The 27,432-nt window shown below is 37.4% G+C and overlaps 1 protein-coding gene across 8 annotated transcripts in view; it reads right to left on the reverse strand.

Annotated features, from left to right (window-relative positions):
• Positions 1 to 27,432, reverse strand: part of LTBP1 (latent transforming growth factor beta binding protein 1) — a 184,715-nt gene that overhangs the window by 67,558 nt on the left and 89,725 nt on the right. For 3 of the 8 annotated variants that reach the window (XM_051613887.1, XM_051613891.1, XM_051613889.1), the window contains 7 exons: positions 23,397 to 23,468; positions 9,980 to 10,102; positions 8,278 to 8,445; positions 5,081 to 5,314; positions 3,130 to 3,152; positions 2,029 to 2,131; positions 1,344 to 1,442 (listed from right to left, as the gene is read on the reverse strand). In XM_051613887.1, the coding sequence (XP_051469847.1) occupies positions 1,344 to 1,442; positions 2,029 to 2,131; positions 3,130 to 3,152; positions 5,081 to 5,314; positions 8,278 to 8,445; positions 9,980 to 10,102; positions 23,397 to 23,468 (822 nt within the window). The remainder of the gene's footprint in view (positions 1 to 1,343; positions 1,443 to 2,028; positions 2,132 to 3,129; positions 3,153 to 5,080; positions 5,315 to 8,277; positions 8,446 to 9,979; positions 10,103 to 23,396; positions 23,469 to 27,432) is intronic. The other 5 variants (XM_051613888.1, XM_051613890.1, XM_051613894.1 and 2 more) reach the window with 4 other exon arrangements.

A 27,432-nucleotide genomic window follows, 5' to 3' on the forward strand; every position in this document is an offset into this window, starting at 1 on the left:
TTCACTTGTACTTCATTATCTCTTAAATATCTGAACAACACTTGGAACTGTATCTGAACAGCAGATGATTTATTTGTTTACAGCACACAGCAATTTCTAGTTCTATTCCTTTTCTTGAGGAAATAAAAAATAGCAGAACACAGAAAACTACAATTTTTTTCTAAGTTATGTAAATTCCCAGCAGGGTAACTTCCCCTCCCTGTAAGGAAGGAGGGAGCTGGCTGGCAGAAGGGCACAGTCACAGCAGAGCTGCCTTCCAAATTTTGGTTTGACAATCACCATTAGTAGAACTTTAATTTGGGATTGACAAACTGTATTACAGGTAATTGAAGGAGGCATCTGAATGCTGACAGATGGACAAAATACTTTTTTTACTCTTACAGTAGATTCAGGAGAATTTAACTGCAGACAGAATCATACTTCAAACCATCAGGTGATTTAGAACCTGTGCATGTTGTGTGCAACTCAAAAATCCATTCCTGCATGAAGGAATGTTGTCTTTGAAGAGTTAAAGTTTTGTTAACGCACATGCAGTTTCTCCCTGTGAATGTACATTGTTAAACTTCTCGGTAGGTCTAGACACCTCTACCACATCTTAAAGTATTTACCTGTATATTGCAATTACTTCAAAGCCTGTGTTAATTCTGAGAGACTAGCCAACGTGACATTGTCATGCTCTCATGTATACACACATAATACATTCACCTTTTCTTTTTTCAAATGTACAGCAAGTGACATTTTCGTGCCTCTGGACACAGCCTTACAGCAACTTAGATGAGTTTCAGCTATGACAGAAGCATTACTTGTATTTCTGTTATTTTCACTTCTTGACACATGGATGTAGAAAAAACAACTTTAATATATCAAAAAAGGAAGAAGCACAAACATCAAAAGAACTCTTCAAAGTACATCTTACAGTAACAGCTGCTTTTTGTAGAACATACTGATCTACATCCCATGAAGTCTACATCTCTCAAAGAACATGATCACATATACATCATGAATACATGTGCAGATTAAGGACCTGACTTGTAGCCAAGAAACCTTCAGTTCTGAATTTCAGTTGCAGATCGTGTAATCTGATGAGGAATTTTTTTTTTTTCTTCTATCATGTATTTCTGGGCACAAAAATGGCAGGTACAGGGCCCAGACCTGGCTCTGTTGACAGTAGCCTCTTTGCTGTGCTGTTCTGTACTTTCTACATCTCCCCAGAGTATTCCTTTCTGTTCTATAGCTACATCCCTTCACCACTATAATTCAGAAGTAGCATGGAACAAGTTACAGTGTCAGGAACTCACAGCCATTTCTTACCTTATTTTAGTGCAAAAAAGGAAGTACAATACCTGTAACTTGAGTAGGTGCAATTACTTGACTTGCACTTGAAGTGGAGATTTCAGGAGCAACTTCAACAGGCAGAGGAGGAGATGTTTTCTCAATCACTACTGTGTGACATGGAATGGAAATCAATCATATCAAGAAAAAAAAGCAAACCCCTTAAAACATTTTAAAAAAACCCATTAAAGAATTCACACATGATACTGAGTGACTCAGGCACTGTGGAGCTTTTTATTAGTTTATTCTGCTTACAACTGGAGTAGAAAAAAATAGTATAATTGGGTTTTCCATCATTCTGCTGCTTGTGGAAAAAAACTGAGGTGCTAACAGAAGCAAGCACAATACTAAAACTTTCGCAGCAAAACTCAAGCATAAATCTACCTAAGTTTCCTCTTGAAAGGGATACAAGGCCCCAACTCTGTTTATATTAAAATTCTCATGTATGTGATCCAGGATATCACTTTTGTCTAAAATACGTCTCTGCCTCCTAACAAATCACCCAGCCAATGCCAACCTCTCAATTTCTCCCACTTCAATTTCCATGATTTTTTTTTTCTTCAGTATTCTGCTCATAGAAAAATTGCTGGTGAAGCTCCAATCAATTTTTATTAACCCCTGTTATAACAGCTTCCTTCCCATTCTTAGAAGAATTGTAGGCACTCTTACACTAAAAGACAAATCAAAAGAAATTACCTGGAAATTGTGGATGCAGGTTAATTGTTGAAATTCCAGGAGAAAGCTGAGGCTGCCCAGGTTCTACATCAGGCTGCTTTTCTTGATCAAGGGAAGCTAATTCCTAAAAGAATTATTAAAAACTTACATTCTGAAAACATTATCTTAATTCAGCTATTGTAACAACCCACAAACTCCTGGCTTGAGAAACTGCGAAGATTCTCATGAGTGGCTTTTGATATCAGATCATTAATTACCACCAATTTAAGCCTGAAAGAACATGGAATACCATGTTTACACAACGTCATACAATTTAACATCACTTTTATTAAAGCAGCCATTTCATGTAGCTTCTAATTGTAGTTTTGTCCCTCAATAGTTCTCCCGCTCTCTGGTCTTTGATTGCTTATGAATACTATTAAATGCAGTTCAGCATCACACAAAAGTATACAAGCACATTACGTCTTGAAGTCTTTGACCACTGTGAAAGGTTCTCTTAGATATTGCACTGTTGATCTTATTTTCCTAAGTGTTAGATGCTTGTAAGTCTCTAGGAAAAGGAAATTAAGTACAACTGCAGTTATTCCTAACAATTCCTATTATCTTCAGCTTAGAAAACCTGAAACACCCAGAATGGGGAACTTAACACAGATAACACACCTGCACTTCTCTGCTGAATACACAGCAATCTTAAAAAAACATAGGAAACTAACTTAGGCATTAATACAATCTCTTAAGCAGGAGTTGCAAATGCCTCTCAAACCTTCATACTGTTTCTCGCCAACCCACTTTCTCTAGTTGTCAGTGGCTATGGCTCTCCTTCATATTGTCTGCATTTTTAAATATCCCCTTTAAAATGCAGACTTCAGAATGGGCTAGACCAGTATAGTACTAGACCTTCCACCGATGCCCTAAAGAGAGGTTAAAGTAATCTCTTTTTTGTACTTCACTACCTGCCTGTTGTTTTCTATAATAACAACATGAACTCTTTGCCTCAGGGTTTGTAAGTCCACAGTGAGATGTTTGCTCCTTGTAAATACTAAATCTTTTTCAAATTAATCCTTATCCCAACTCATACACAGTCTGCATTCTAATTCCTAGATAAATCACATCATGTTTTACCTGATCAGGGGCTGCAGTTGCCACTAAAACCAGAAAGAAAAAAGAAAATTAGTCTTCACATAACACACATTCTATTTAAAACTGCTAGCACATTTCAAAGTGGTCACTGCCATTGCAGAATCATTTCAGGCTCTAACCTTATGCCAAAATGGTGCCAACTTGAAGTAATGTTGCTGAAGCAAGTGGAAAAACTAAACTGAAACCAGAATAAGATTCTACACACTGGCCAATGCTGATAAGTATTCACTCAGTATTCAGCTGCCCTACAAGTTTCTCAAGTCTTTACTTAGAAACAATCCAAGAAACTCACAGGTTATTAACTCACTTTTTAAATTCCTTCCAAGGAATATCAACATCTGTAATTATTTTAAAGACAAATTAATGCCAGAATTATATGTAACTCACCACTAATGAACTTGCAATAACTTATTGCTTAAAACAATAAATAATGCTTAAAATATATTTTCTTTAAGCTAGCACAAGTGGTTTGGTTTGTTGTTTATTTTTTGTTTTCTCCACAAAAGTGGAGGAAAGAAGCAGAGGTAGACATTTTAGGTAAGTTTTTATTTTCCATTGCAGTTTGCCTTTTTTGAATTTATCTTCTACTGATAAAAACCCACATGCTTCTGGAAAAAACTATAAGAATATTTTTCCTTTCACAATCAGCATTTTTCATCAGATAGATTAAAAAAACCCACAAAACCAACCAAACAAAAAACCCCTCTTCTTGCTCTAGTGTCTTCAGTATTAGCAGGGAGTCTGATCATCGGAACTGGAAGGATTTCTAATAAAATCTCAAAACTTCCAAATGTAAACATATAAAAAATGGAATACAAAATTAAAATGTGTATGTGTCATTATTGACTTAGAGTAAGCATATTTTTTCAAGTATTTTATTTTAAAAAATACTCTTCCCCCTCCCAAGACTCCCTGTGTTTTAAGATTTACTGGAATGTGGAAATCTTTCTCATTACTGAAATAATATTTTAGTAAATAATATGTCACTTTTTTCCACTTTGTTACACAGAAAAGCCTAGAGGTTTATGTGAGATTTTATAATTCAGCACAGTCTGTAAGTATATTTGAATGGGTTATTTTTTTCTCCAGATTCAGTTTAGCTCAATTATCTTTTTGAAACTGAAACTAGAGCAGTGATTTTAACTCTTTCTAATAATGGCCTGACATACAAATGCATAGATTCTACATGGAAATAATCTATAAAGTACTCAATATCATGAGAGGGTTCTTCAGCAATTTATTTCTTCTTGTCTAGACTTAGTTCATCCCAAGATTTTGTGGAAAATTATTTATAATAGTGCTGCCTTCTGCATTTCTTTGCTTCTGCATTTGTTTTAGCCTCAGAACATTTTGACTGCTACAAGTTCTTAGACGAACTTGCAGAAAACAAAGCCTGAGAAAAATATCTTGGAGGAGTCAACTAATCATTGAACAGCCCAGCAGAGAGGGGCTGATCCAACCCAATCACACCCAGGGAGGGCACAGCTGCAGAGGTGAGAGCAGACCACATGAAGGGGATGCGCACCCACATCAGGTGGTGCTGACCTACAGGAGCCTACAGAAGGAAGATGATGAAAACCCTTTGGTTTCTGGCACCCCAAATACTCATAAATCAAAGCCTAAGTTGAGTCCATTGTCAAACATTAGATTACAAATATCTTTATAAAAAGTCTTACCACAAATATCTACTATTTCTTATAAAAATGAATAAGACTAAAGGAGTCTCTCTCTCCATGGTGTTCTCAGCATCACACAGGAGCTATACATGAAATTTCAGAAATAAATCACATACCAGTACACTCCAGGACATGGAATGCTCTGCTGTGGGAAGTGACACCCTTGTCCTGCACTGTATGCAGCTACTCCACAAAGCAACATACCACTGAAGACACATGCATAAAAATACAGAAAGACTAAATTTTCCCACTCTCACCTTCTTGCACAGCCATCTCAGTCTCACTTTTCTGTGAGAAGGTCAGTGCCTCCACTGGGTTTTCCTTTGCTGGGAGAGGTGGAGGAGAAGTACCTTTAGCAACAGGTTGAGTAATCGGGGTCTTGCCAATGACAGGTGGCTGTACTCTAACTGCAGGGTGATGATATAGCTTGTTTCTGTGAGGGCCAGAAACCGTATAACCCATTCCACCAGGGCAGATTTCCTTAAAAGCAGCTAGATTTGGGATGGGAAAATATTCCTTTTAGGAGTCTAAAAGTGCAATATGTTGACATAGTGGAAAATATAATCACTACCACTAATAAATTTCATCTCATATTGTATAAACATTTTTACTAAAAAAAAAATAAAAATATTTAAAGACGAGCTATGCATTGCATGCTAATATGACTGAGCATTCTGCCAAAAGCATGTTCTGGCTGCTATGACCAGGAGGTTTCCACTCTAGCTTACTGTCCTTCTTTAGCTATGTTTAATCTATCATTATCTCAAGATTTTTTTTTTCTAGTAACCTCTTCAAACAGTAAATCCTTCTCAAATATGAATTCAAATATGCAAATTTTTAGCATAATCTACATTGGATAAGGAATGAAAATCACTATTTCTATCATTTTCTTTTTGCCAAAACTGAAGGAAAAAAGCTCACCACCCTGTACTACAGGAGCAGAAGAATATCAACTAGTTACAACATTCATTTACAGGATTCCATTTGACTACATAAGGTCTCATAACAGCTCAGATCCAAATTCCCCTGAATTGAATAAGTCTTTCCACTGATGTCAGTGGGCTTGATAAAAACAAAATGGGAATCATAAAAAACCAAATAATCACTGGAAGAGGGGTAATAATCTCATTTATAAAGCTGCTACAGAAAAAGGTAATGAAAGTCAGGCAGCAGCACCTGCTCTGATCTCTGCAGCTGCTCTACATGAGCATCAGGTTTTGCAGTCCTAGTGGAAGACTAGAATGAAAAAGAAATACAAGTCAGCTCTCCACCCCACCAAAGGTAACAGCTCTGCTCCTGTCAGGGACAGGGAGACCTCCAGGAGTTTTGAGGGGGCAGTTCCCATTGTCCTCATTGCTCTAGGTAAAGCTATAGTGGAATGAAGCACCAAAGATTTAGGCTCCATGTGCCTGACATGATTTCTTACAGCTTCTTAAGAGATGTGCAGAGTAGGGCATTGGTAAGCTAAAAACTTCTGCTTTGAGTACACCACAGTTTTAAAATTAATTAGCATCTAAAATAAGAGCTGAAAATACTGTCTATAGGTACTCCACAGATAATTCATTAATGGTTACATTAAATTCCAGTATGCATTAGTTGCATACTATGTTCTGATGCTGTCTTAGTAATAGAAAAGATGAAAGGTTAAGCTGATAAAATTGAGTGGATTCACAATATGTGAATAATTTTCATTGGGAAATACTAATATCAAAACTTGCCATAAGAACACCCAACTGAGGGTGGGAATTCTGGTCTAAGGAGGAAGACAGAGAAAATGCAATGCCTGTCTCTTCAGATACATACTCAGGATGTACAAAAACTTGTTTCAGCTCATGTTCTCCCAAATGCAGAATACAAATGTGATCCTTATTCTATCACAGCTCTGGTAAGTGCTCTCAACACCTGGGTATACAAAGCTGGCCTCTCTCAGTCTCTCTTTTGGTCTTCTTGGTACAAGTATTTTAAAAGCTATCAGAGGGTGAGATCATGACTTTTTAATTCAATAAATCCTAAATTAACATGGGATGCTGTGGTAAATACATTACCCCATTCTGGAGTATCCCATTTTCACACATTTTTCATAGAAAACTCTGAAAGATTATGAATTTAACCTGTTATAGAAAGGAACATGTTTTTAAATAATGCAAGTTTTCATGAAATGGGAAAAGTGTCTCCCACATGGCTTATGAGAATTTTCTACTCAGTTTTTCTCTCTGAACTCTTTTCATTAAGAAAAATCACTAAAATAATGAATTCCACGTAATATTCAAGGACTTATATATTTTTTACAGCTAGAAAGCAGTCACCTTTGCAAAAAGATATATTCTCTGCTCCAGGACACACACAAATGGGCACAAAGCCTCCAGCAATATTATCACAGATGAGAAGCATCTGCATTTAAACAGTGAGTCAACTGATGAGAATATTTATTTTCTTTCCATTAAACCACCATAGAAATATTATTATCTGAAAGTGAACTGGACCTGAAAAATCCTAATAAATTATCTAGCAATCCAGTGGTCACGCAGGTAACAATGGCTTTAAAAATCAACTTAAATGCTCAAAAATCTTGGCCACTTGGCCATTTCCAGTTTCAAAAATGCAGCTCTTATCAGGTCTCTGATGTTAGCTGTGGATTTCCCAAAGCAGCTAACTGAATCTTTGTAAAATACTCCAAAGAGATACATGACCTGCATCATAACCATGATGTCTACAGCAGTGGCTTCAGGAAGAGCTGTGGATTAACATTACAAATCTTTGTGCTACAATACTGAACAGGCTGAAAATCATGTATATTCCAATAAGCAACGATGCTTTCAAAAAGATGAATTTGACCACATAGTTGGAGAAAAAAATTCAAGTAAGGAATTGTTTAAGTGAAAGGTGGCATGAAATGTTTAACTACCAGTTTATTGCTAAGAAGGCAACACCATACTTAGGACATTCCTCAAAATGCATGGTAAAGATATGCAGAAAGGTTAGATAGCAGAGATACTCCCATACATATCCCAGTGCATGCAATTTAAACTATAACACATGTTGTTCTGTAACTTAATTCTTAAAGGCTGTCATCCTTTCTCTGGAGCCTTTATCAAATTAAGAGTATTCATCAGATTCTGGGATAATTTCCTGTATCTATAGTCAGAATATAACATAAAATAAATTTATCTTCATATGATGGAGAGTCAAAGTTCAAGGACATATTCTTAGATGCAAATATTGTCAATATGGAATTCTATCACAACATATCAAAGACAATTCCTTTGTTTTAATCACAAATCCCTATGAACAAAACTACTATGTATGTACTTATTCTACTATGATGTAGATAATAGTCATAATCTACTGACGGACACTTCTTGTTTAAAAGATATTTTTGGATATTTTTTTAAAATCATGCATAACAAACACAGGGTGGGGGCAAGAGCTTGTATGTTTAATGGGCAGTTCTTACCTGTTCCTGGAAGTGGACACTTCTCACAGTGCGGGCCCCAGGCTTTGCCAACACTGCAACAGCAAAGCTGTTTGCTGAGCTGAACAGAAAGAGGATGCATGCATTGCTTTCCTGCACTAACAAACCGGTAGCAGGGTCCCTTCTCTTCAGCAACTATAGGATTATCAGCTGCAATGAAAGTGGAAGAGAGGATGGTACTGTTCACATGGAAAGCAAAACAGAGAAACATCACTAGATTTCCCATAACAGCTAAATGAATTAATATTACAATCTGCACAAGTTTTATTTCAAGCACCTCTCTCAAGCCATGATCACAATATAAAAGAAAATCCTTACTTCACATCACTCTTGAATCCCAACTCATCCTAGACCAAGGATAAAAAGTATTTTAAACAAACAAACAAAATAATTAAAAATTCCAAGCCAGCAGGTGCCATGCTTCCATAATAAAGAGTTAGAATCAGCCCTCTCACTTGTACACAAGTGCAACTACTGAAGACTAAAGTCAGTCACTGGCAATATACAGTTGTGTCAAGCTATATAGCCACTGGAATGTTCAGCTATAAGTAGGCTATATAAATATGATTGCAAAAGGATTAAGTATCATACATGATACTTTTTTAATAAAAGAGACAATAATATATTTACGTTTTGTTATGCTTAGCTTTAATGTGGAAGAGCCAAAAGCTATAGGCTTTGTCTAGTATGAGGTAACAGAAAGCTAAGATCCACCCTGCTTTCTAATTAACGCACCCATATTAACATACAGTTAATAGTTCTGGGTAATATGCTCACTTAACTCAAAAAATACGAAGACTGTCTGATTCTTAACATGACATATAAAAGCAAAATCAACTCCTTTTTTTCTGGTGCCAAGCTGAGAAGTGGTAAGAAATTCTTCAAAATGCTGGAAAACTTCCTCAGTAATGGAGCATCACTCACTAGTAGCATAAGATAACTAGGCTCAAAAAATGAAAGAACTCACCTACAGCTCTAGACTGCTTTATTTTATCAATCTAAAGATAGTTCAGTTAAGGAGCTTAGGAAATGAGATATTTTTTATTTGTAAATATTCTTCCCCACCAAAACAGTGAGAAATTCAGTTCTTTGTGCCTGCCTGCCTTCTTGCAGAGGTAGTTGGTCTCAAATCAAGTAAAAACTGATGAACAGAGGAAAATACTTGCATTCATGCAGTTCACAACTTTTTCTTAACTTTTAGTCCTTCTTAACCTTAAGTAAAATGTGGCAAAGATCATCCTGGGCTGAATGTGTAGTAACAGAAAGTGCCCAGGCCAAAGCTGCAGAAGTGGAAGAGGGAAGAGCAGGACACCAAGATGATTTTGGCTGGGAAATGAGCAGAGAGGGGGAAAAATATTGCACAATGGAGAACTCCAAGCTAGTGAGAAAGACTGAGTGTATAAGGAAGCTGGATGTGGCCTTGAAGGTTTTGTGACAAGAAAACCAGGCAAAGATGACAAGGGTCCTCGATGGCCACTGGTGGAGAGCACGGCTTCTGGGACAGAGACATAAAAGAGGCATGAGCCCTGCGACTGACTGAAAAAAGTGAATAAGCTGACAAGAGGACACAGGGACAGCAAAAAAGTTGGGGACAGCTTAGAAAAGTTGGAGCCAGTCAAATAAATCCCCTTTGAAAGTGTAACTAAGTATCTGTTTTGGTACTTTGATTAGCACTACTACTTACGTATGCATCTTGAGAGAGTAGGATCTGGCACAAATCCCATTTTGCAGGTACATCTGTAGCTGCCCATGGTATTCAAGCACTCACCATTAGGGCACACTCCCTGTAACTGACACTCATTGATATCTATGAGAAAATTGAAAACAATTAGTTACTAAACCATGTATCAATATTCTTCTATTTTCAGAAGTTCTCTCTTTTTAAATATGTGCAGGAGAGCTCTTACAACTTAACATTCCCATCAACTCTTTTTTCCAAACTGACAACATTTGATTTATAAGCTTTTAAAGAACTGCTGAGAACATAACAGAAGAAACAATTACATTTACACATCATTCTCAAATACTCTGAATTAAAAAAAAATACACTTTTACTGGCTTATCAACACCTCTTTTCCTGACTAGATGATGGCTTGCATAGGCAAATACAAGAACAATAATGGAAAGAATTTTTAAGCAATGTAGTATAATTTATACAGGATAGAACACTGCTTGATACATATGATACTTTTTTTTTTAGTAGTATTCAGTAGCGCCTGAACGTTCATTGTGCTGGAAGACGCACAGTGCAAAAAATTCCACCTCTAGCCAACGAAGTTTACCACCTAATAAAAAGAATATGCTTTAGGAAGCACAAAAAATGTGTGATAGGGGATGAAAAGGACTGTATCCATGGGAACACCACTTTGTAATAATTAACAACTCTTTTGATAAAGTTTGCTGCTACTAGACTCCCTGCACCACTGTCCCTTTCAGGTTCTCACTGAATGATTCTCTCAACCTCCATGCTCAGGCCTTTAACACACTTGGGGCTGTATCTATAGTAATAAAAAGCCACAAAACCCCACACCCCTAACTTGTAATTGTCCCTATCACAAATTGTCATGCCTCCTCCTTCAGAAAAATTGAGACAGCACATTGAAGCAGACTTACTTGAAAATGTTTACATGCGTTACTTCTACATAAGACCTTCCCTCCCTATCCCTAATGAAAAAATGCCTACCTTGATGTATAAACAAGCTTCAAGTGTAAGTCAGATATTCCAGCTAAGTCCTTGGAAATCAGCTGTTAGCAATTAGTTTATCTAATCTATCTATCTTTCATCTTAACTTTTATAAAACCTTCATCATTTTGTTTGACCTTATTGTATGTTGCTGCCTGATTCAACACAATGAGAAGTTGAATATGAAAATAAAACCAGATGTGCTGGAATTTAGTTTTGGAAACCTACAGAAGGAATCTTTCACGCTCCTACCTTCTTCATTTTGCTCCACAAGTTTGGCTACCTGTCCCACTACACAGAAGCACAAGACTTAAGCTCACAGTACAGCCCAGCAGTTGCTACGTCGGCTGCGATTTTTTCCCAAATATTCAGTGTTGAGCTTATTCCTCAGCTCTTCCAATGCTAGACCTAATCTAGTATCTTGACACCACGTGGATCAACTTCACCTCTTTGCATGTAGCCACACATGACAAAGAGTGATAATTTATATCCTAGAACTTTGGATGAAATGTGATGGAAACCACATGAATTACAAGGGATCAGCTCTGCCTCAAAGGAATTTTCAAGTCAAATTCCCAGACTACATGACTTTCTGACCTCAGAGGGAGTGGACTACTTTAAAAGGAGAATGGTATAAGAAGAGAACACAAAAAACTGCTGAAATATTCTCCTACAGTAGCCTACCTTTTGACCCATCCAATCTGTGAGCAGGAAGATGTCCCATTTAAGCACAGGAGAATCTTATTTAAGGATTGTACTAATGCAGAATATTTAGTAAGCTAGACTTGTTCTGATGCATTCAATGAAAAAAATTCAGACAGTTGCTTAGTCTGAATAATGTTCTTTCTTTTGCCCTGAAATCTGAAAATATGATTGAAGGCACCTACAGAGTGCCAACTGACCCCAAAAGGAAGACCATAATTGTTTCAAAACCATTGTGTTTCCTGACTACGAGGAATGAACCTAAATCTCAACAGCTAGCAAACTAAAGACATTACTGGAATAACCCTAAATAGAAACACATTGATGCTGTTGTAAATTCATTGGGAGGAAAACTCACTGCTAACTCTCCACTTTCAAGCCTCAGGCACAACATGGAACTAAACAGCAGAGAAGACTATGAAATAGCTAGAAGCTAATACAAAGCAAATACAGGAACACTCACGAACCTGTTAGCGAATTTTCTACCTGTTGGTAATTTGGAATGTCAGATCAGCCCTTGAATGCTAAAGCATGGAACAATTCTACTTGCTTTGATGACAATACAGCATGCCCTAGTCTGCATACAGAGTAGAAACCAAATCAAACAAAAAACTGGCACAGGAACACATCAGATGCTTTTGGTGATACTGGAAGAACACTGTTTTAGAGTTGTGCCAACTAAGAGTAAACGTCTCATGACATTACTTACTGAAGTGGCTAATTTGTATGTAGATGGCATATTTCTGTAATTTATCAATACACAGCCATCTTTCTTTCCAAATGATTCAACTACTCTGCAGGAAGCATTCACAGATGCTGTTATTACTGTCTGTGTATTAAATCTCTTCCCAGATGAACTGTTCTTGTATGTACAGTATTTAAAAATATAACACCACATTCACATGAATTCTGCTATTGATATTTAATGCGGGCACTGCTACATTTAAGTATTGGCTTTTATGATTGTAAATACTAATGAATCCTCCTTCTAGAGTTCCTGATATGGGTATTTATCTTGCTACATTTGTCCAGTTCTTAAAGTTAACTTTAATGTGCATGATCTGGTGTCTCAGCATAACTTAATTATAGTGTATTTTTAATGCCTCTTTTTCAAGTCATGACTTCTTAATGAGCTCACAGAATTACTGACCTGACTCTCTTATCCTGAATTACACAAGCCTACCACAAGTTTCAACAGAAACAAGTCACAAGTTTGTTGTGCTTTGTTTTTTTTAAAAAAAACCCTTCAAACTTTCAAAAGAAGCATGCATACATACATGTAAGAATAGAGTTTATTTAACAACTTTGGGTAAAAAACAAACCAACCAGCCCCTTCCAGATTTACTATCTACTTCACTTTATTTCAGACTGTGGTAAAAGGCCACCTACCCAAAATGTTTCCTACCACCTGCCACCCTGCTCAGCTGTGCAAATTGCACAAGAATCGACTTCTTCAGGGAGCTGGAAAAGAAATCTGATTCGAGATTAACTGATAGTTTGCTTTTTTTTCTTTTTATCCTTCTGTTTCTTGTATATGGACATAAAAATATGTTTTTAATTAATATAGCAATGAGAATTCATTTGTTTAATTGTAAAAACTACAGAAAAAGCTACTTTGAATTTGTCTGAATAGTCCTTTGTTGTGCAGGATGAACTGATGACACGCTTATAGCGTTATTCGATCACACTTTCATCTACACAGAGGAAATATTTTAAGGGGCTATGTAGCAGTACTATAAAACCATACATATGTAAATAAATGTTCTAAAGACCAATGAAATATCAATTTTCAGTTTTCAAGGAAAACAGAAGTTCCACTGGTAAAAAGCCTCTGCATTATTGACACAAAAAAACCCACCCCACAACAGTTAAGAAAAGGAGCTTTTCCACACAGCACCTTGCATGGCTCCAGAGCAAACTCACATAAAATAACAGCTGTTATTTATGATGTATAAAGAATTGGTAAACAAAGCATCGACTTTGTAATAGTTGGTGACTGATAATGTGAATGACTCAACCCTTCTCAACAGTAGTAAACTGGTGTAACCCAGTTTGTTATTTTTAACTGATTGACAGCCTCACCCTTTGCTGTCACCCTTTAGTACTAATCAGGCAAAATTCAGGCAAAAGTGGTCCTCAACACACTATGCTCCTAGATTTAATAGTCCCTGTCCACAGTAGTCTGACAAGAAATGAAACCTTTGCTCTTGCTTCGGATCCGTAGAGATGGTAGGTGGAAGCCACATGTCACCCCAAAAGTCCTGTTGGTGACGTCAGTCTCATAAGTTCATCCAAATGCGCAGAAGCTTGGCCATAACCAGCATCTTGGCAGTGGTGCTGCAGTACTGTACAGATGAGACTGGTGTGTCTCACCTCTTCTTTTATCCTATTCTAGGGAGGCAGCTTGATATATGGTGAGATCAGCCACCACTCTCTCCTCCAGAGCCACCACTGTAACCCCAGCTTCAAACAACCCTGATGCTGTAACCAAACCGCTGCTAATCTATCCCACAATCTTTCCCACTAAGGAGAACTTAAAATAGGCATTCTTAACAACAATTAGTGGCTGATATCTTCCCACAGATTTTTGTAGGTCTACTGGGTGTCAGGTCAACCTACTCTCAGAAAATGCAATGTGTTGATGACTCACTGCCACTGAATTTCCTGGGGGAAAAAACAAGCTATAACAACCATTTTCTAACTGAACACTTGTCTGCTCATGTGAAGAGTGTGAGTATGAACAAAGTAGTCTTCCTGACTTTAGAAAAATAAACCCTCCAAAACCAAACAGAAGCAAAGGAGGAACATGGGAACAATTTAACCTGGAGCTCATTTAAACAAGAAAGCACATGCTAACATTTGTTATAAACTATGCTAATTATATGTAGTTTTACTAAGTCCAAAACCAGCTTCACAGAACTTTACATACATTAGTTAGTAGATAGAAGATGGAAATGAATGGATAACTCTGATCTAAAAATGAAAATTTTCTTCACTCGTGGCTTTTTTTCCTTGCTTTCTAAGAAATTTTACTTGTCTTTTTCGTCCAGGATAAGACAATCTTCAAGGTTCTATATTAGTAATATCATAAAACACAACCATGTTTAAAAAGTACTTTACCAGAATCTTGTTCCACAAATACTTAATAGCATCAGATGAAGAAATGACCTGTTTTTACTCATGATCACACACACACATTTGCAATTGCATGGGTTGAATATCACAATACTAAATTAAATTTATTTAAGTGTAAGTGCAGACAACAGTCAATACAACAACCTATTTTATTCTAATAACTGTGATTTAAGGAAGGATTGAATAGTCCAGAAGAAATAATAAAAAAAAAACACAGAAAACTTTTGAAAAAACAACCTAACCCTTATTTGTTACTTCTCCCTAAACAGTTCCTCCTTGCTTAAAGATACAAAACCCCAGTGGCTTTTCAGCATATTGATCTTTATTATGAGGGTTAGGCTCTTTTTCTCAGGTATTGATTTTCTTCTTCATCTCTCTTACATGCTTTGCACACTGAGGAACTGGGATGACTGAAAAAGTAACACATGAATCAAAATTTTAAAAAGCAAGAAGTTAGATATGGCATCAAATTCTGTTCTAAGGTACTTAAATTTAAGTGACAAAGCGTTTATGAACCTAATGGAAGGTCTTCCTATGGCTAATGTAAAGGTTTCTGTGTACAGAAGGGTAAAGTGTAGTAGAATCTCTTTCCACTATATGACAATGCATGGAAGAACTCTGTGCTGAAGGGGAGGCCATGCTGCAGAAGGCATCATCACCCAGTATTCTGGTTGCATTCTCCAATTCTACAATGGGGATTAAAGTAGATTAAAACAGTTTCTGGGACTGCATTACCTGTTCTTCAACAGTACTGTGGTTCTCTACTGGAAACCTAGACGCAATATTCTCCCACCTTCTCTTGAGCGACGGCATGCTTAATTCCATCATATTCAGGAAATGAGTAATTTCAGCTTTACTCCAGGATTAATGGCACCGTATCGTAGCCTGACTATCCTTTCTCCAAGGATAACAAACTATGCCAAGTGCAAACATCCAATCCTAGCATAAAATTCCTGTGTGTACTTATAATGAGATCTGTACCTGTCACGGCTGAAAGAATATGCCTTTCTTGGTTACTGTAGACATGCTGCATGATTTACTGGGTGCATCATAAAGCTACTGTAACCTCCTTTAATTTGCCCATTTACTGAAATACTTTATCAGATTCCTCAGCAAGCAAATATGAAAATTCTTCACAGACTACTGGTCTTCTGCACATTAACAGGTCAACACAACCTGAAGATCTTGATGCCCACTCTAGACAAGCAAAGTGGTGTATAAGAAATAGCTGATCTGCAGAGAGCTGCTCCTGCTACAGACCAACCTACAAAAGCTGACGTCTGGAATATCAGCTCTGTAGCATTTCCCTTTGGCAGCCTCCAGCTGGAAGAGTATTTAGGAAGAGAAGTTCACTGTGTTTTGGCTGTGTTAACGATTATAACAGCTCTTCAGACCACCCAGCCCCAGCTGGCCTAATGCAGAATCACAGGAAACACTAAGGTGGTGTAAAGCTGTCTTCTCTGCCTTCAGCCATATAGCTCATTTGAACACAGGGAGCAAGTTCACTCTCCAACCTTTTCAGATAGCGAGTGAGGCCCATATTTGGTCACAGACAGACTGGAATTTGAAACATTCCTATAAAATGAAATTCATTCTTTCATCTCCATGCTTAAAGCACTGAATTTATGCTCATCAAAATCATTACAGCTTGGAGCATTTAACCACATTTAAACGCTTAACTTAAAAAAAAATCTAGAACTAAACATACATGCTTATGAATGTGTGCTGGTCAAAGTCCCAATCTTCTGGTAGTATGTGAATTAAATCTATCTATTAATTTTAAAGAAAACATTTTCACTCAAGAAAAGCAGTCTGAGTTCAAAAAAGTCAGAGGTAACTACAATAATTTTGAACAACGTAAAGGTAAACAGAAATAGTCTTTAATTTGTTCATTACTACCATTCATGTAAAGAATGCAGTCACATTTTTTTTTCAAGAGCATTGATAACTTTTAAATGGTGGTGTCAACTATCAAAATTGGATCACAAAACCCACAAAACTGTGTTTTTACTATATTAGGTTGAAGTAACTAAAAGACATTTAAAATTTTCGTAAGCAAGGCTGAAGACTACTAAAAAGTGATTTAGTATCAATGAATGTAATAATCCCTCTTTTGAAACAATACATCTCATTTGCATACAAGGCATTTTCCAATTTACATATTTGGTAGGTGATTTTTGATTACATTAATGAAATCTGTCTCAAAAGACAATGAAAAACTCACATTTTCCAACTGACATTACAGCCATAAACAGAAGAAAGCAACTTATAATTTCACTATTTTTAAGACAACGTATTACACAGATCACAACATGTATAAACTAAAAGGCAACAGTCTCCGGTTAGGGCAGTCATGATATCCAGAAGGTTCTTATGAAAACTGGACCAAGAAAGGGAACTCATAGAAGCAGAAAGCCTAGTCAGACCACCATAGACCTGGTAGCTGCACTAAAATATTCAGAATAAACTTGTGGCTACAAAGCACTGTGTCCCTTCTCCTCCCCTCTGTCCCAAATGCCTGGTGCTGGAGGACATGAGCAATCCCAACAATCAGCAGCCCACAGGTGATTCCAGGCCTGAGCACCATGGGAAAGTAAATTTCTGAACGGAGACTTCCACACTTAGCTCTGAAAGCAGAGTTCTACACTTTTCAAAAATCCACTGTAATTTTTTAAATTACTAATAAAACCAAATGGAAAATGTTTATCTTCTTTTGATGCAAAACGAGCAACTTGTCTTTCACTTAAGACACTTCACTGTAATTAAGCAAAGCAGAGCTTCCAGATCAACTATATACTAATTAGAATTTGTCCAAATACTGGGCAACATCTTAATTAGAAACGACCTAGTGGTCAGTCAATAAACATTATTTAGTAGAATCTGTCTTGACTGATTTTTTCATGCAAAAACTGCTTTAATATACACAATATCTCCTGCTGCAAATTAAGATGAGAATATATAATTTACATCTAATTTGTGAAAATTTCACTCATTCTGGTAGGTATACACTAGGCTTCTCTGGGAGTGCCATCTGACAAAACAATCTCCAAATTGACTCGATATGTAAGCATAATTTTTTATTCTCTTTATGAAAATCAATTGCAACTGTATCTACTAACATCACTGAAAATACTGTCCCAACTGCTTCTGCTATAGCTGTATTCTTAACCACTAATTCATATTGTCAGTTCTAAGAAAAATATAATATCCAGATTTTACTGCCTCCATTTTAGTTGACAGTTTCAGTAACAAACTGATTAGTGAGAACATCAAGGGATAAAAACAAACAACAAGGTTTGGTTGCTAATGAAACTCTTGCAATATCTATTTTTTAAAAGAACAGAAAAAACCCCAGCTGCTTATTCTAAGAAATGACCCACTGCTTTCTGTACTCTAACAAAATAGCAGCAGGAGAAATCAATCCAATTCATTTTGCACTTCTGCATGGAATTTACTGGACTGCAAGTTTGCAGAGCCACACTTTTCAAACACATAATCAATGTCCAAAGAGCAACCCAGCCCAGTTTCTGGAGATATATTTATTTCTCAGCATGAAAATAACTTCTTTGAAATAAGGTTGTTAATTTAGTAGCTAAGTAACATTAAATAGCATTTCTTACGAACCACAGCTCTTTCAGTACTTAAAAGTAATAAAATACATCTTCAACATGCAGAAAAAACAAATTTGTTACTGTATTTTAGGGACAAATGTAGGAGAGCAGATACACCTCCAAAATTTATCTTAAATCATAATGAAGCCAATGGAAAACATAATTACAGAATTTGATCCATCAGCATACAAGTAATAGTTTGTGCAAGCTCATATACATTTAATTTTGAGCACATGGGGACTTTTCAAGAAATTTCATGCACAACTTTTTTTACTTCATTGAAAAACAACAAGCATTTAGGTATTTTTCCAGTTCTTCAAGATAAGATTTTTGAAGTGCTCTATTGGCAATATATTAGTTTCCTGAAAAACGAATCCAACCTTTTCACCAGCTGTTTTTTTCATTCTATTTCAGTTTTCCAAGAAAACCACCAGCAGAAGGAAACACTAAGTATAATTCTAAACAGGGAACCAGAAATCAGCATTTTATGTGGATTCTGACAAAGAAGTTGCAACTCTGATAAGCTGCATTTTGGCTTTAATGACAGCCCCAGGGCACCCATGTGTGTACATGTAATAAATCACCCCATTGAAAAGATAATTGCTGAAGGGGGGGGAAAGCTTTCTTGATAGCAATTACACTAAAGCGTTCAAATTAGCATACCCACAGATGGTTCTTTGTTGTCCTACATACACATTAGAGAGAAGAATACTTCATCACATTAGTTCAATCACTCGAAAGGAAAAAAATCAGGATCTGGCTATTAGTCACACTAGTACTACATAGGCTTTGTAAACTAAGGAGGCTTTTGACTACAAAAACATTGTAGAACAAAGGTTAATTAGTCTTTCAGGCCCAAGTTTTCAAAAGCAGAGTAAGTTGGACAATATCTAGGTGAAAAGGGCAATCTCCTTTAGCTGCAGGCAGGGTTTCAGAAATATATCCCCATTACTATTTGGTCTGGCAATGCTGGCTCTTTCTGAGCATGGGCACAGCACGTGCACCCTTTCAGCAAAGAATAACCTAATTAAAATGTATACTTGCATATGGACATGCTGTGCCACTCCTTTCCCGTTTAATTGTAAGGATTATTACATGAATACGAATGCTCCCCTGCCAGCAGCTTAAACTGCTTTCTCTTCACAGCTACTGCTGTTGCTTCGATCCGTGTTTGTGATATGGACAGCTGTTTCCTCATTAGCCCTGTCCCATTCTCTTCTGGAAAACCATGTCTGCTTCAGCTAAACACAAACAGGACACTTGCGCCTGACCTATTGAGAAGTACATGCTGGTGACCATTTCAGGACTGAAATGCACCCTGCCAGCAGCTTTCACATATGAAACTAGCTTTCCTGATGACTGTTCAGATGTCAAAATCCTGACCCTCTGAAAGAAAATGGTAATCGTGTTAGTTACTTCAATAGGACTAAACTTCATCCTGGCTTTGTTTCATGGGTATTCCTTCTCCCAGTTCCTTCCTTATTTGTACTTCTTTTTTGGAGTGTGTTAGTGAGTAAATTACAGAGAAGCCACCCAAGCTTTGATAAATGTCTTGATTTGAAAGGACCAGGATAAAAACTTTCTATGGTTATAGTGACCTGCAGCTGCTGCTGGCCAGTGTCTGTCAGACACAATGGGGGGAGCAGCTGTGCCTGTGGGGTGGAGAGGGTGGGTCAGGTGACCCACATGGACCACACAGAATCACAAAATTGTCACAGTTGGAAAAGATCTCTAAGATCACCGAGTCCAACTGGCAACCCAGAAAAAAACACCATGCACATAAGAGCAATACCTGAAAGTCTACATATTTACATATTTGTATATATTTTTAATTCACCATCATTATTACTACTTCATTAAACCTATCCTAGTTTTTTTTTTTCGCAACCATAAGTCTTTCTCCCTAACTCCCCTTTTTATCTGCCCCTGGGAGGGCAGTGGGGGAATAACAGAGATCATTTGTTACCTAGTAATTTGCTAAAACTCAGACAATAAAGCAACAATGGGAACCTGCAGCAGTCACCACCTCTGTCCTCTCCAGAAAGTTAAGAGATTGTCCCCATCCTCATATCAACAGTCTGCTTCCTGGTTGAATAATCAGACTCCCACTGGCTGATTAAACTCTAGGTTATAATTTTCCATGTATCAACTACAAGCTATATTTAGAGCCTACAGCTCTCTCTCTTCTGGGATAATGATAGCAGCAATAAAACTATTTAAAGCTTCGTATTTCTTGTAGCATTAGTTATGTCATACAAAATTGTGTCAGGGAAAAACTAGCAAACCCCGGTACAAAAAACAACGACTAGCCTACCAGGTACAGATCTATTTCTGCACACTACAACAGCAGGACTTGGCTCCATCTTGTGCTCCTAGCCAGAGATGTATGTTCTCCCTCTCTATCAGCCCATCACCGCTCAGTGAAACAACTTCCCGTCTGACGTCTGGCAAACTTCACAAGCACCAGACCATTTTTTAGCTGTCTGTAGCCCCTGATGAAGGATCTTCATTTCCATGAAATAAGGTTTGCCAACACCTTGGTACAACCCCTTGAAACAAACTGAATGCCCTTCTCACCTTGAAATGCCTGCCGAGTTGCCACTGTCTGGGAAACCATTGTGTATACACAGTGAGGTTTCCATGCAACTACTGGAGATATCAGAAGTTCCTGTCTCTCCTGGACCATGTTCAGATGATGGTACTAATGCAACACGGGATCTTTCAGAGACTTTCTGTAATCAAAGTTTAAAATCCTCTCTTTTGCAGACTCTGAAAAGTCTGATAACTAGTATGTGGAATGAAACAATCTCTTTCAAAATGGCTGGAAATATCTATATGAACCACCTATGCTTTTAATTTGAGGAGCAAACACACAACCTATCTATGCTTTATACTTGCCTTCTTCACCTTCTCACTTTGCAGTCCTCACAGTTAATTGCCATCAACAACTTCCCACCCCATTTATTTCTTAAGAGGACTCCCACAGTCTTTGACCACAGATCAGGGAACAAGTTCTCAAGATGCAATTTGCAGCTCTCCTCCATTTAGTTTTTTACTATATTGATCCAATCCAATTTTCTCTCACAATCCTCCAAACATCACTACCCTGCGAGCAGGTATACCCCCAGGGTAGAGAACTGAGCAGCAAATAGGTTCAAGTGCTTGTACTTTCAGACAGCAGCTCACATCTCCTTCAGCACAGGAAGCAGTGGGATGTTTGTGTTTAGTGCTCTAAAAATTGTATTTTATTTGACTGGCAAAATCATTTATTTATGTAGCTGGCTGCTGCATGTTCCTTCATCGCAATGCTAACTGAAAGTTCTCAGTTAAATAAAATTAACCTTGTTTCCAAAGTGCCTACATATATCCTTTAATACCAATAATGCTTTCAATTTCTTCTTCACTCCACCACCACTACTATTTGTTGGGACCTCTTTTACTTTAGCAGTGTCAACAATGACTAACAAGCCTGACCACAGGTCAGTGTCAGACTCACTTGAACTCATTCTTCCTTTCCTTCCCAAATTTCTCTCCAAAGCACAACTGTAGGATTGCTCAAATCTCAGAGCTCCTTTCTCTTGTTTACTTGAGCTGTGCCAAGCAAGTCAGACAAGCAATTAAACTTTTTCCTACATCCTCATCTGGAACCTCTGTTCAATACTCCAAAATACACAGAAAGAATGAGCATATGTCTATGGTCATCAGTTGAGCTTTGTCAGATACAGATGCCTTAGGCTGGAGAATCTAAATGCCCCATGCCTTTTTGTGGAGCTGTGTAATTATGCAGATCCCACAATCCTGTGTGTTTTGATAACTTCCATGCTTACAGCCCAGATATATAGGGCAGAATCTTGTAGTAACACAATTTATGCAGTATCTAACTCCATACATTCTCACCTGCACTATGGACACTCCCGAAGTATGTGGGTCACCACTTTACATGGCAGCCTACATGGCAGTACTTGTAGGTACAAGGTTTTTCATTTCCACTTGCCAGTGACATTATCTGGATGTTCTCTCACTTGGAGTATTGTGTCCAGTTCCGGGCTCCCTAGTTCAAGAGGGACAGGGATCTACTTGAGAGAGTCCAAGGGAGGATGATGAGGATGATTAAGGGACTGGAACACCTGCCTTATGAGGAAAGGCTAAGAGACCTGGGGCTTTTCAGTTGAGAGAGGAGAAGACTGAGGGAGGGTCTAATTAATGCCTATAAATTAATGAGGGCTGGGCATCAAGAAGGCAGGGACAAGCTCTTTTCACTTGTGGCCTGTGATAGGATGAGGGACAATGGATTCAAACTCAAGCACAGGAAGTTCCACCTCAGCATGAGGAAGAACTTCTTTACTGTGAGGGTTACAGAGCACTGGAACAGGCTCCCCAGAAAGGTTGTGGAGTCTCCTTCTCTGGAGACTTTCAAGACCTGTGTGGATGTCTTTCTGAGTGACCTGCCCTAGCTTTCTTTTGGTCCTGCTCTGGCAGGGGGGTTGGCCTCGATGATCTTCAGAGGTCCCTCCCAACCCCTAATGTTCTGTGATTCTGTAATTCTCAGTACTGTTGTGTCTAACCACTTAAGTCCAAAAGAACTGTTCTCTGATTATTCTATACTTTCATGATTATACAAATTATTCTCTATTGCTAGTTTCATCTGACTGATATAAGTCTGCAAGTTTGCTGCTCAGCAAAAGAACTGACAGAACAATGTGTTTCTACTTAAAAACAAAGTAAATTAATTGATACAAAGTAATCTTTATACATCATCAAAGAAAACAAAGAGTATACATAAAAGTTTTTAGCCATGGAGAAAAAGGCCCACCCCAATGGAGTTGCCAATATCTGGAAAGAGTTAAAAGTAGCCTCAACATTTTTTCCCTAGTACATATCAATGAACCTGGATCCATTAATCTTAAGTCATAAATATCAAACAATCTGGTACTCAAAATAAGCACAATCAGTTGTGGGTGCTATCGTACCTTGACAAAACGTAGCATTGATCCTCTTGTAGCCTTGGGGGCATTCCATCATAGGATTGTATCCATGGTAAACTGAAGAAAATAATTATGTCAGTTAAATACCGCTGATTTATATATGCTTATTTAGACAGCTTGACAGCTGAATTACATAACTACAAAAAAATTATTCTAAGTTTTTATGATGTATGGTTAGGCATATAAAAGGTCAAGAAATTCAAATTACAGGTTGTAAAAGTAGCCTTAATTCCATGTCTTTCCACATGAGTACCATTTGTGACTTCACGTTATCCATTTAAATGTATATTTTTTCCAAAAAAAGAAATCTCTGAAACCAGGACATTACCTTTCATCCTAGTTGTTCTCAAATATTCAGTTACTTTCCCAAACCAGCTACAAAGACAGTCTTGGAAAAACTTAAAAGATTGATTATGGGAAATCAATGGTTTTAAAATTGAAAGCAAATTCAGAAAGCAGAACTTTCTTCAGTGTTAAGCAAAATTGTTGGGTACCATTTCTCTTGCCACAATGAATTAAACAAATAAATACTAAATACATAGCAAATAGAAGCAAATGAACTTTTAAAACAAGGCCAAAAAGAAGAAAAAAGCACATTTGTGATTCACCTAACAAAACTGCTGAATTTCAGAAGACTGTATGTTTTATTGGCTGATCACTGTAAACTGTCAAGGGCATAACAACACTGCAAAATACAGACTGAATTCAATTTTGCCAAAATAGAAAATGTTTGGTTAACTAGACTTCTATTTCTATTTATTTTTTCTTTCATCCACTTAAGGTTGCCTTTGAGGCCACAGAAAACTGTTTATTGATTCTTAAACTGTTATAACATCATAAATGAGAGCAGTAACTTCTTTGTATGGTTATGCTCTAAAAACTAACCTCTTGATAAAGCCCAGTACACTTTATTAAACATATAGGACAAAATTTTGGCACCATGATCACACAAATGCATTTAATAAGAGGCAAGAGAGTTTTTCACAATTTGAATGCTACAACAGAGATACCTTCCATTTGGTCAGATCTTTTGTTTGCCTTTAAAAGTGTTCTAAATGTTCAGCAGGCCACATTACTTTCCATCTTTACTATATATAAACTGTCAAATAAGACAGAACAACTGAGTGAGATGTTTTCAACTGGGTACACTTCACATATAATGCCATGATGTCATAATTTTGTGTAGCAGCTTTTGAAGTGAGATTGTTTTATTTCAAATTACTATCAATTATTTAAAATAATTGCTTAATTATAACATTAAGATTCTTTTTAGAGATTGAAGTGATAAAATGGTTAAACACAAAAATAGTAGAGGTCAAAAATACACCAACGATGTTCTTACAGTTTTGAATACTTACTTTTCCACCTTCACACTGACTACAATTATTTTAACACAAACTAAAACCAAAATTTTGTCTTTCACCAAAGACGTGGCAGCTACACAGTTATTTTCAAGGCAAGTCAAATGTTTTTACAATGTCAGTATTAAAACCAGTTGAAATTTAAGCTGAGATCTTCAGAACCACAACACATTGGCCTATTACTGGTTCCCAGAAACGTCAGTGAAACTCCTAATACTCACGTTGGCAGAGTTAGATTCTTAGTTGCACTGATTATGTCCTATCTTGTCTGTGTTTGCCACTACAGACCTGATCCAATTCACACTATAACCAAGAGTCTCTCTAACTTTTTGTGGGCAGAAGTGGTACCCTGTATCACAGCCTGGCAGTGAGAAACAGAAGAAGAGCAGAGCTCTTCCAGTTTTAGATGGAGACCAGCCCATAGCCATGCCAGACCTCTTCCAGTGTTGTGATGCATTTTCCCTTCCAGGATGACTCAGCTGCTCTAGAAAGTGCAGTGGTGGAGTGAGGTCAGAGATTTTAACCTCTCCCTTCCTCCTCATCTGCCTACTCCCACACTGAACAGGAAACAGCAGCTTAACTAGCAGCTGTTTTCTTCCTTCTACAAAGAGCAGCAACGTAAGCAGTAGAGTAAGGAGCTTACTCAGTGATGGCTAGTGATCCATGTGGGAGCTGGATGGAGTCCTACGTTACTTACCCTTTACTCACTTAGACAAACTGTATGCAATTATTAACTGTAAGCAAAAAGCGTGAACCATAACATTTTACCCATGTGACAGAAATGCAATTTGTCTGAAAAGTCGTCTTATGTAGAAGCCCTAAAAAATGGAGATCTGTTCCAAAATGTCTTCTTTCATTTTTCAGTAATACTGAATAAACCATAAACTTATAGGCATGGGAGCTGTCTCAGGCCAAGGCACTTTGCAACAATCTCTGACTGAGCAGTTGCTATTACCCCAAATATGCAAGTACATCTTTATAAAGTGACAAAGCTCTATTTAAGCCCATGGAAACAAGACCCAAACTTGAGTACAATCTTAAGTAGTTGACTGAAGTGCCTGCTAATGAGACTGAAGCATATGATTAAATATATTGCTGAAGTGAGTTTTGCAGAAGATCATATTAAATGCAACCTGATTACGTATTACTATAAAACCAGGTCAATCTTAAATGAAGTTTATGAAGCATAAAACCATAAAAGCAAAAGAAAGTCTGTCTGCTTCCAGAACATCTACAATAAAAAGGGTAATACCAATTCAGTGAGGTATCAGAGCATGTCAAAATGGCATGGGACTAATGGGTAGTGCTGAGACACTACCATGGACACCACACCTAACTGATAACTTAATAATAATTTACTTGACTCCCAAGTTTTTCCATCCAATATCATACTTGATACTTAAATTCTTGATGAAATATACTTGAGGAATTACAAATGCTTAGGCAGGCACTCCACATTTCATTAAATCTTAAAATAAATGTACATTTATCTTTGGAAATTGTTTGCTCTACAGGAGCATAACACTTTGATACTGACATCAGGCTTAATTTGACACTTATGCCCAAAGGACACTGAGGCCCAGATGCAAAAGAAGTTGTGTGCTTAAGTTCAAAGTGAACATCTATAAAACTCTAAGATACTGTAAGATTACTTGAACTCCTGCCACACTCCAAATTTATCACCTTAAGTTCTTAGAAGTCTGAAAATTCACCTTTTGCACTCATGCAGTATTACCATAAGTCACGGCCTGATTGAATAGCATCACACTTAACTCATTCCTAAATCAAATGTAGACTAAGAATATACCTCTACCAAAGCTTCTTAACAGATTCAGTGAATATTCTTGAAGCATGCATCTACCAAATAATATTCTTCATATAATGTAGTGGTAGATAACAGGTTGTGGTTTTTTTTAATCTGGAGAAAACAGACAGTGCACTCATCTCCTCCTCCCTCTTAAAACACTACTGTTCAGAGAGAGCTCCCACTTAGAAAGATGAGAAATTCATCCCATTATGTCTAGGAGACACAAAACCTTACTTTCCAGGAATATTTTAATCACAAGAACAGGAGTATTCCAAGTGGCAAAACTCTCTGTCTCCTCTTGAAATTGTACAGTTACATTCAAAAAAACAATTCCAGATTGAGCCAGAAAGCAGGAGTGAGAATGACTCATACTATAAGTAATTAAGGACACTGGGAAAGAGGCTGGCTTTGCAGTCCTGTTCCAAGAATTGTTTTTACATTTTACGGGTTACAGCATCTCCTCATAGGTATAAAATGTAGATTAGAAATTCTTCTGGCAGAGAAAGGAACTCTGAATTGCCCCATCTTGGGCAAGTGTGTTAGCCATTAAGCTTTTATAATAAAGGAGAGTGCTCATCTCACCAGCATTCCGAAAAACTTAGTCTTGGTCAGTGCTTTGCAAAGAGGGTGGCAGACTTCCCTTCAGGAGAGGTTTTATGGTAAGTTCAGGCACTTCTCTGCATCTGGGGACCAGGATTTTGGAAATAGTTTGTTCTGGTATTCTTCTGTTTGTTTGCTCTTAACATCATGCCAAGCACGTTGGCATTAAGCAGCTGCCTGATCAACACATTTTCTGTCGTGGATTCTGGGCTGAGGAGACCAGTGCTTTACCAGAGCTACGAAGAACTAGCAC

The sequence above is a fragment of the Apus apus genome, chromosome 3 (assembly GCF_020740795.1).
Source record: "Apus apus isolate bApuApu2 chromosome 3, bApuApu2.pri.cur, whole genome shotgun sequence".
In the NCBI taxonomy this organism is placed as follows: domain Eukaryota; kingdom Metazoa; phylum Chordata; class Aves; order Apodiformes; family Apodidae; genus Apus; species Apus apus.